At 56.3% G+C, this 9099-nt stretch overlaps 1 protein-coding gene across 1 annotated transcript; it reads right to left on the bottom strand.

The window, feature by feature from the left end:
- Nucleotides 1-240: 240 nt before the first annotated feature.
- On the bottom strand, nt 241-1004 carry LOC137537253 (zinc finger protein 418-like). Its single transcript, XM_068259343.1, has 3 exons — nt 779-1004; nt 452-721; nt 241-383 (listed from the first exon to the last, which is right to left on the bottom strand). Exons 1-3 carry the CDS (start codon nt 1002-1004, stop codon nt 241-243), a joined length of 639 nt encoding a protein of 212 aa, XP_068115444.1.
- Nucleotides 1005-9099: the final 8095 nt, after the last annotated feature.

Here is a 9099-nt window from a genome sequence, read left to right on the forward strand (position 1 = left end):
CTTCCCCAGTAATCTTCTAGCATATGTACTCTGAGATGATCAGCAAGAAATGAGAGGTTAGGGTGAGTCCCCAGCTTGGAGAAAGTCCTGAGTGTAGAGCAGGTGACATCTGTAGTGTAGTTCCAGCACTGTGAGGCCACGTCATTGCTGCTGCTCTAATAATATGTGCTTCCAGGAGACTTGTGCTTGTTTCCCCGTAGCTTCATAAGCTGCCTGACTGTAACTTTCCTCCTGACATGACTAAGGACGCTTTCCTGTGTGACTTCTCTGAAGTTCAATAAAACTAGCTTTCTGACTGAAACATTTCCCACACTCTGAACACAAATAAGGACGCTCTCCTTTGTGTCTCATGTCATGTCTAAGAAAAACAAATTTCTGACAACCTTTTCACACATTCAGAACATGTTAAAGGACGCTCACCCATGATTTTTCTGATATGTAGTAAGATTACCTTTCTGTCTGAAACATTTCCCACACTCTGGACATGAATAAGGACGCTCTCCTTTGTGATGTCTAACAAAAATACATTTACGAATGAAACATTTCCCACATTCAGAACATGTAAAAGGACGCTCTCCTGTGTGACTTCTCGGATGTATAATAAGACTACCTTTCTGTGTGGAACATTTCCCACACTCTGGACATGAATGTGGACGCTCTCCTGTGTGACTTCTCGGATGTATAATAAGACTACCTTTCTGCGTGAAACATTTCCCACACTCTGGACATTAATGTGGACGCTCTCCTGTGTGACTTCTCGGATGTATAATAAGACTACCTTTCTGCGTGAAACATTTCCCACACTCTGGACATGAATGTGGACGCTCTTCTGTGTGAATTCTCTGATGTTTAATAACATTTGATTTGACACGGGAAGATTTTCCACATTCGGAACATGGATAAGAACGCTTTCCTGCGTGATTTCTTAGATTTCTAACAAGATCGGGCTCTCCTTCCTCTCCTAATATGGCCGCCGGAGCTGGGCGCTGCTGCGCAGTCCGCATACACGTGAGTGCGGCTGCGCAGCTCTAGGGCCCTCCCCCCACGATACTGTGCATGGATCGGGGGGGGGGGGGGGGGAGGCCATAGAGCTGCACAGCCGCACTCATGTGTATGCGGACTGCGCAGCCGCGGCCAGCTCCGGCGGCCATATTAGGAGAGGAAGGAGAGCCCGACCCCGTCTGTGGGGTCCGGAGCGGCACGGGGGGCTATTACACTGCAGGGACCCAGCGGAACTGCACGGAGGGCGCAGATGGCGTCCTCCGTGCATTTAATCGTAATTAAGGTACTTCACTTTTTTAAAGTTTTTGGGCTCGTAAGTCCTTTAACAGTTTTTTTTTTTTTTTTACCACAAAAGCCAGTTATGTTTGTATTGTGTTTATAACCTCTCAAAGACCACAGGCCTACACCCCCAGGTGACCAGGCCATTTTTTACAATTCAGCACTCTGCAGCTTTAACAGTTCGCTGCACAGACATACAACTTATCACCCAAATGAATCAAACAGAGCTTTCTGTTGGTGGCATCTGATTGTTGCTGCCCACAGAATAACGTGAACTTGAATATCAGGGACTACTACTCCAGTGCATGATCTGGCATTGTGTATGTTACTGCTTATTACCTGCAGTGTGTTGCATGTTAACCCTATTATCATTGTCTGTAATCTTATTTATCATCCAGCACTGTGTAATATGTTGGTGCTATATGAATCCAATACACCTGTGAAGTGAAAACCATTTCAGGTGACGACTACCTCTTGAAGCTCATCAAGAGAATGCCAAGTAGGCCTGAACGATTTTAGGAAAAAATTGAATTGAGCGATTTCTGTCCAAAATTACGATTTCAATTCACTATTTCCTTCAAATCAAGCTTTGTCCCCCCCCCCCCCCCTTGTGCCTGTCCCTGTCTCTCATTGTGCCCCCTTTGCCTCTTCATGCCTCCTCTGGGTCTCTCTCTTGCCTCCTTTGTGTCTCTGTGCCCCCTCTGTGTCTCTCTCTGTGCCTCTTCTGTCCCCAAGTTGCATCAGTTCTGGACATAGCTTCAAGCACGAGTCCAGCGTTGCCCGTCTATCCACTTTGCCTCCTGCAGGCTCTAATACACGGCATACTTCCTGTATATCATGTGACATACAGGAACCCGAAGTTTTGCCAAGCACCAGAGGGCGATAGAGGATGGAAGGTATGTCCAACGCTGCGGGCACTGGGACTTTGGGAAAGTTTGAAGGCGCTTCTTCAAACTTCCTTTTGTGGAAATGATGTGATCGAGATATTCGCCGCTTTGACGATTCTGAAATTGTGATCTTGGTGATTGCGATTGCGATTTAAATTCGATTTATCTTTCAGGCCTAATGCCAAGAGTGCTAAGCAGTAACCAAAGCAAAAGGTGGCTGCTTTGAAGAACCTAGAATATGACATATTTTCAGCTGTCTCACACTGTTTGGCTATGTTCTATACTTCCACATGTGCTAATTCATAGTTTGGATGCCTTCAGTGTGAATCTACAATGTTCATTGTCATGAAAATAAAGAAAACTCTTTGAATGAGAAGGTGTGTCCAAACTTTTGGTCTGTACTGTACCTAATGCGGTACTTTACCAAACTATTATTTTTTACCAAACAGCTCTGAGTGATTTGACGTCAATGTGAAAGCCGGAGGGATGGTGCACATGGTCTTGTCTGGGGCACCAAATACGTGGGAAATGGCCCTGGGTGTAAGCACATTGTTACATATGGCAATGGGCAAGGCTGTTTGTTCACCTGGAAGTGGCATCCCTGAGTCACTGGTCCCTATCATGTCACTCTCCTCTGCAGACTGCTGCTCCTCCTTCACATGTGTCTCTTCATCATCTCCATCCTCCAGCTTCAGATTTGTCACTCCTTCAGCCTAAACACAGGAAATAACACTGTTACAATGCAAGCACTGATGAAGTGAGGTCATTCCACATGGAATCAATGTTATGTTTACAGCCTCAGTTCCATCTACCTGACGAGGGTGGGGGATGGTGAGATCTTCCTGTGTACTATCCTGGGAATTAAGAGGACCTGTATATCTCTCCGGTGAGGTTCTGTTATTGGATCCACCTGTAGGGAACAAACACAAGGGCGGGAAAGGCAGAAATATGAGATTCCTCTATTACAGCATAAAAGTGATCTCTGCCATGTAGTCCCAGTGACTGCTGTACAGAAGCAGCTTTGTGTGTGGCTGGGGGAGCTCTGCAGTGTATTGCAGCTCACAGATAACCAACCCATGCTCTATAATAAGCTCCTTATTAGATGGAAATTTCCAGTAGCCTACCCCCACAGCACACCTGCAGAGACAGGCCCTGACCAAATCCAGAGGAGGAGCAGCCCTGTTTGAGATAAAACAAGGGTGTCACCCTCAACCACACTTTGCAAGACTCAGACACCACTAGCAGTTGTGTGTGAACAAATCTGCTAGACAGACACACACACACACACACACACACACACACACACACACACACACACACACACACACACACACACACACACACACACACACACACACACACTGAAAGGGATATCTGTCCCTGTCTATGGCAGTTACGACAATGTCACGCACTGCTGTCAAGCAGCACGCATTCAGGCTGGCGTTCACGTCTCTTGGGTCAGCAGCAGGATTTGCTGGCATAGTAGTGACACAGTGGTTGCTGCTGCTGGCACATTAGGGGCACTGGGGTGGCTGATGCTGGCATAGTAGTGACACAGTGGTGGCTGCTGCTGGCACATTAGGGGCACTGTGGTGGCTGCTGCTGGCACTGGGGTGGCTGCTGCTGGCACATTAGGGGCACAGTGGTGGCAGCTGCTGGCACATTAGGGGCACTGGGGTGGCTGCTGCTGGCACATTAGGGGCACTGGGGTGGCTGCTGCTGGCACATTAGGGGCACTGGGGTGGCTGCTGCTGGCACATTAGGGGCACTGGGGTGGCTGCTGCTGGCACATTAGGGGCACTGGGGTGGCTGCTGCTGGCACATTAGGGGCACTGGGGTGGCTGCTGCTGGCACATTAGGGGCACTGGGGTGGCTGCTGCTGGCACATTAGGGGCACTGGGGTGGCTGCTGCTGGCACATTAGGGGCACTGGGGTGGCTGCTGCTGGCACATTAGGGGCACTGGGGTGGCTGCTGCTGGCACATTAGGGGCACTGGGGTGGCTGCTGCTGGCACATCAGGGGCACTGGGGTGGCTGCTGCTGGCACATCAGGGGCACTGGGGTGGCTGCTGCTGGCACATCAGGGGCACTGGGGTGGCTGCTGCTGGCACATCAGGGGCACTGGGGTGGCTGCTGCTTGCACATCAGGGGCACTGGGGTGGCTGATGCTGGCACATTAGGGGCAATGGGGTGGCTGATGCTGGCACATTAGGGGCAATGGGGTGGCTGATGCTGGCACATTAGGGGCACTGGGGTGGCTGATGCTGGCACATTAGGGGCACTGGGTGGCTGATGCTGGCACATTAGGGGCACTGGGGTGGCTGATGCTGGCACATTAGGGGCACTGGGGTGGCTGCTGCTGGCATAGTAGTGACAGTGGTGGCTGCTGCTGGCACATTAGGGGCACTGGGGTGGCTGCTGCTATCACATCAGGGGCACTGGGGTGGCTGCTGCTATCACATCAGGGGCACTGGGGTGGCTGCTGCTATCACATCAGGGGCACTGGGGTGGCTGCTGCTATCACATCAGGGGCACTGGGGTGGCTGCTGCTATCACATCAGGGGCACTGGGGTGGCTGATGCTGGCACATTAGGGGCACTGGGGTGGCTGCTGCTGGCACATTAGGGGCACTGGGGTGGCTGCTGCTGGCACATTAGGGGCACTGGGGTGGCTGATGCTGGCACATTAGGGGCACTGGGGTGGCTGATGCTGGCACATTAGGGGCACTGGGGTGGCTGCTGCTGGCACATTAGGGGCACTGGGGTGGCTGCTGCTGGCACATTAGGGGCACTGGGGTGGCTGATGCTGGCACATTAGGGGCACTGGGGTGGCTGCTGCTGGCACATTAGGGGCACTGGGGTGGCTGCTGCTGGCACATTAGGGGCACTGGGGTGGCTGATGCTGGCACATTAGGGGCACTGGGGTGGCTGATGCTGGCACATTAGGGGCACTGGGTGGCTGATGCTGGCACATTAGGGGCACTGGGTGGCTGATGCTGGCACATTAGGGGCACTGGGGTGGCTGCTGCTGGCACATTAGGGGCACTGGGGTGGCTGCTGCTGGCACATTAGAGGCACTGGGGTGGCTGCTGCTGGCACATTAGTGGCACTGGGGTGGCTGCTGCTGGCACATTAGGGGCACTGGGGTGGCTGATGCTGGCACATTAGGAGCACAGTGGTGGTTGCTGCTGGCATAGTAGTGACACAGGGGTGGCTGCTGCTGGCACATTAGGGGCACTGGGGTGGCTGCTGCTGGCACATTAGGGGCACTGGGGTGGCTGCTGCTGGCACATTAGGGGCACTGGGGTGGCTGCTGCTGGCACATTAGGGGCACTGGGGTGGCTGCTGCTGGCACATTAGGGGCACTGGGGTGGCTGCTGCTGGCACATTAGGGGCACTGGGGTGGCTGCTGCTGGCACATTAGGGGCACTGGGGTGGCTGCTGCTGGCACATTAGGGGCACTGGGGTGGCTGCTTCTGGCACATTAGTGGCACTGGGGTGGCTGATGCTGGCACATTAGGGGCACTGGGGTGGCTGATGCTGGCACATTAGGGGCACTGGGGTGGCTGATGCTGGCACATTAGGGGCACTGGGGTGGCTGATGCTGGCACATTAGGGGCACTGGGGTGGCTGATGCTGGCACATTAGGGGCACTGGGGTGGCTGATGCTGGCACATTAGGGGCACTGGGGTGGCTGATGCTGGCACATTAGGGGCACTGGGGTGGCTGATGCTGGCACATTAGGGGCACTGGGGTGGCTGATGCTGGCACATTAGGGGCACTGGGGTGGCTGATGCTGGCACATTAGGGGCACTGGGGTGGCTGATGCTGGCACATTAGGGGCACTGGGGTGGCTGATGCTGGCACATTAGGGGCACTGGGGTGGCTGATGCTGGCACATTAGGGGCACTGGGGTGGCTGCTGCTGGCACATTAGGGGCACTGGGGTGGCTGCTGCTGGCACATTAGAGGCACTGGGGTGGCTGATGCTGGCACATTAGGGGCACTGGGGTGGCTGCTGCTGGCACATTAGTGGCACTGGGGTGGCTGCTGCTGGCACATCAGGGGCACTGGGGTGGCTGCTGCTGGCACATCAGGGGCACTGGGGTGGCTGCTGCTGGCACATCAGGGGCACTGGGGTGGCTGCTGCTGGCACATCAGGGGCACAGTGGTGGCTGATGCTGGCACATTAGGGGCACTGGGGTGGCTGATGCTGGCACATTAGGTGCAATGGGGTGGCTGATGCTGGCACATTAGGGGCACTGGGGTGGCTGATGCTGGCACATTAGGGGCACTGGGGTGGCTGATGCAGGCACATTAGGGGCACTGGGGTGGCTGATGCTGGCACATTAGGGGCACTGGGGTGGCTGCTGCTATCACATTAGGGGCACTGGGGTGGCTGCTGCTGGCACATTAGGGGCACTGGGGTGGCTGCTGCTGGCACATTAGGGGCACTGGGGTGGCTGATGCTGGCACATTAGGGGCACTGGGGTGGCTGCTGCTGGCACATTAGGGGCACTGGGGTGGCTGATGCTGGCACATTAGGGGCACTGGGGTGGTTGCTGCTGGCACATTAGGGGCACAGGGGTGGCTGCTGCTGGCACATTAGGGGCACTGGGGTGGCTGATGCTGGCACATCAGGGGCACTGGGGTGGCTGCTGCTGGCACATTAGGGGCACAGGGGTGGCTGATGCTGGCACATTAGGGGCACTGGGGTGGCTGATGCTGGCACATCAGGGGCACTGGGGTGGCTGATGCTGGCACATTAGGGGCACAGTGGTGGCTGATGCTGGCACATCAGGGGCACTGGGGTGGCTGATGCTGGCACATTAGGGGCACAGTGGTGGCTGATGCTGGCACATTAGGGGCACAGTGGTGGCTGATGCTGGCACATTAGGGGCACTGGGGTGGTTGCTGCTGGCACATTAGGGGCACTGGGGTGGCTGCTGCTGGCACATTAGGGGCACTGGGGTGGCTGATGCTGGCACATTAGGGGCACTGGGGTGGCTGATGCTGGCACATTAGGGGCACTGGGGTGGCTGATGCTGGCACATTAGGGGCACTAGAGTGGCTGATGCTGGCACATTAGGGGCACTGGGGTGGCTGATGCTGGCACATTAGGGGCACTGGGGTGGCTGATGCTGGCACATTAGGGGCACTGGGGTGGCTGATGCTGGCATAGTAGTGACAGTGGTGGCTGCTGCTGGCACATTAGGGGCACTCGGGTGGCTGCTGCTGGCATAGTAGTGACAGGGGTGGCTGATGCTGGCACATTAGGGGCACTGGGGTGGCTGATGCTGGCACATTAGGGGCACTGGGGTGGCTGATGCTGGCACATTAGGGGCACTGGGGTGGCTGATGCTGGCACATTAGGGGCACAGGGGTGGCTGCTGCTGGCACATTAGGGGCACTGGGGTGGCTGATGCTGGCACATCAGGGGCACTGGGGTGGCTGCTGCTGGCACATTAGGGGCACAGGGGTGGCTGATGCTGGCACATTAGGGGCACTGGGGTGGCTGATGCTGGCACATCAGGGGCACTGGGGTGGCTGATGCTGGCACATTAGGGGCACAGTGGTGGCTGATGCTGGCACATCAGGGGCACTGGGGTGGCTGATGCTGGCACATTAGGGGCACAGTGGTGGCTGATGCTGGCACATTAGGGGCACAGTGGTGGCTGATGCTGGCACATTAGGGGCACTGGGGTGGTTGCTGCTGGCACATTAGGGGCACTGGGGTGGCTGCTGCTGGCACATTAGGGGCACTGGGGTGGCTGATGCTGGCACATTAGGGGCACTGGGGTGGCTGATGCTGGCACATTAGGGGCACTGGGGTGGCTGATGCTGGCACATTAGGGGCACTAGAGTGGCTGATGCTGGCACATTAGGGGCACTAGAGTGGCTGATGCTGGCACATTAGGGGCACTGGGGTGGCTGATGCTGGCACATTAGGGGCACTGGGGTGGCTGATGCTGGCACATTAGGGGCACTGGGGTGGCTGATGCTGGCATAGTAGTGACAGTGGTGGCTGCTGCTGGCACATTAGGGGCACTCGGGTGGCTGCTGCTGGCATAGTAGTGACAGGGGTGGCTGATGCTGGCACATTAGGGGCACTGGGGTGGCTGCTGCTATCACATCAGGGGCACTGGGGTGGCTGCTGCTATCACATCAGGGGCACTGGGGTGGCTGCTGCTATCACATCAGGGGCACTGGGGTGGCTGCTGCTATCACATCAGGGGCACTGGGGTGGCTGCTGCTATCACATCAGGGGCACTGGGGTGGCTGCTGCTATCACATCAGGGGCACTGGGGTGGCTGCTGCTATCACATCAGGGGCACTGGGGTGGCTGCTGCTGGCACATTAGGGGCACTGGGGTGGCTGATGCTGGCACATTAGGGGCACTGGGGTGGCTGATGCTGGCACATTAGGGGCACTGGGGTGGCTGATGCTGGCACATTAGGGGCACTGGGGTGGCTGATGCTGGCACATTAGGGGCACTAGAGTGGCTGATGCTGGCACATTAGGGGCACTGGGGTGGCTGATGCTGGCACATTAGGGGCACTGGGGTGGCTGATGCTGGCACATTAGGGGCACTGGGGTGGCTGATGCTGGCATAGTAGTGACAGTGGTGGCTGCTGCTGGCACATTAGGGGCACTCGGGTGGCTGCTGCTGGCATAGTAGTGACAGGGGTGGCTGATGCTGGCACATTAGGGGCACTGGGGTGGCTGCTGCTATCACATCAGGGGCACTGGGGTGGCTGCTGCTATCACATCAGGGGCACTGGGGTGGCTGCTGCTATCACATCAGGGGCACTGGGGTGGCTGCTGCTATCACATCAGGGGCACTGGGGTGGCTGCTGCTATCACATCAGGGGCACTGGGGTGGCTGCTGCTGTCACATCAGGGGCACCGGGGTGGCTGCTGCTATCACATCAGG

The sequence above is a fragment of the Hyperolius riggenbachi genome, chromosome 10 (genome assembly GCF_040937935.1).
Source record: "Hyperolius riggenbachi isolate aHypRig1 chromosome 10, aHypRig1.pri, whole genome shotgun sequence".
NCBI lineage: Eukaryota > Metazoa > Chordata > Amphibia > Anura > Hyperoliidae > Hyperolius > Hyperolius riggenbachi.

Excerpts from the sequence above, each read along its gene's own strand:
- LOC137537253 (XM_068259343.1), bottom strand. The coding sequence starts at position 1,004 with ATGCGGACTGCGCAGCAGCGCCCAGCTCCGGCGGCCATATTAGGAGAG. Across the intron at positions 722-778 it reads GAAATGTTTCACGCAGAAAG|AGTGTGGGAAATGTTTCACG; the intron begins GTAGTCTTATTA and ends ATTAATGTCCAG. Across the intron at positions 384-451 it reads GAAATGTTTCAGACAGAAAG|GTTGTCAGAAATTTGTTTTT; the intron begins GTAATCTTACTA and ends ATGTGTGAAAAG.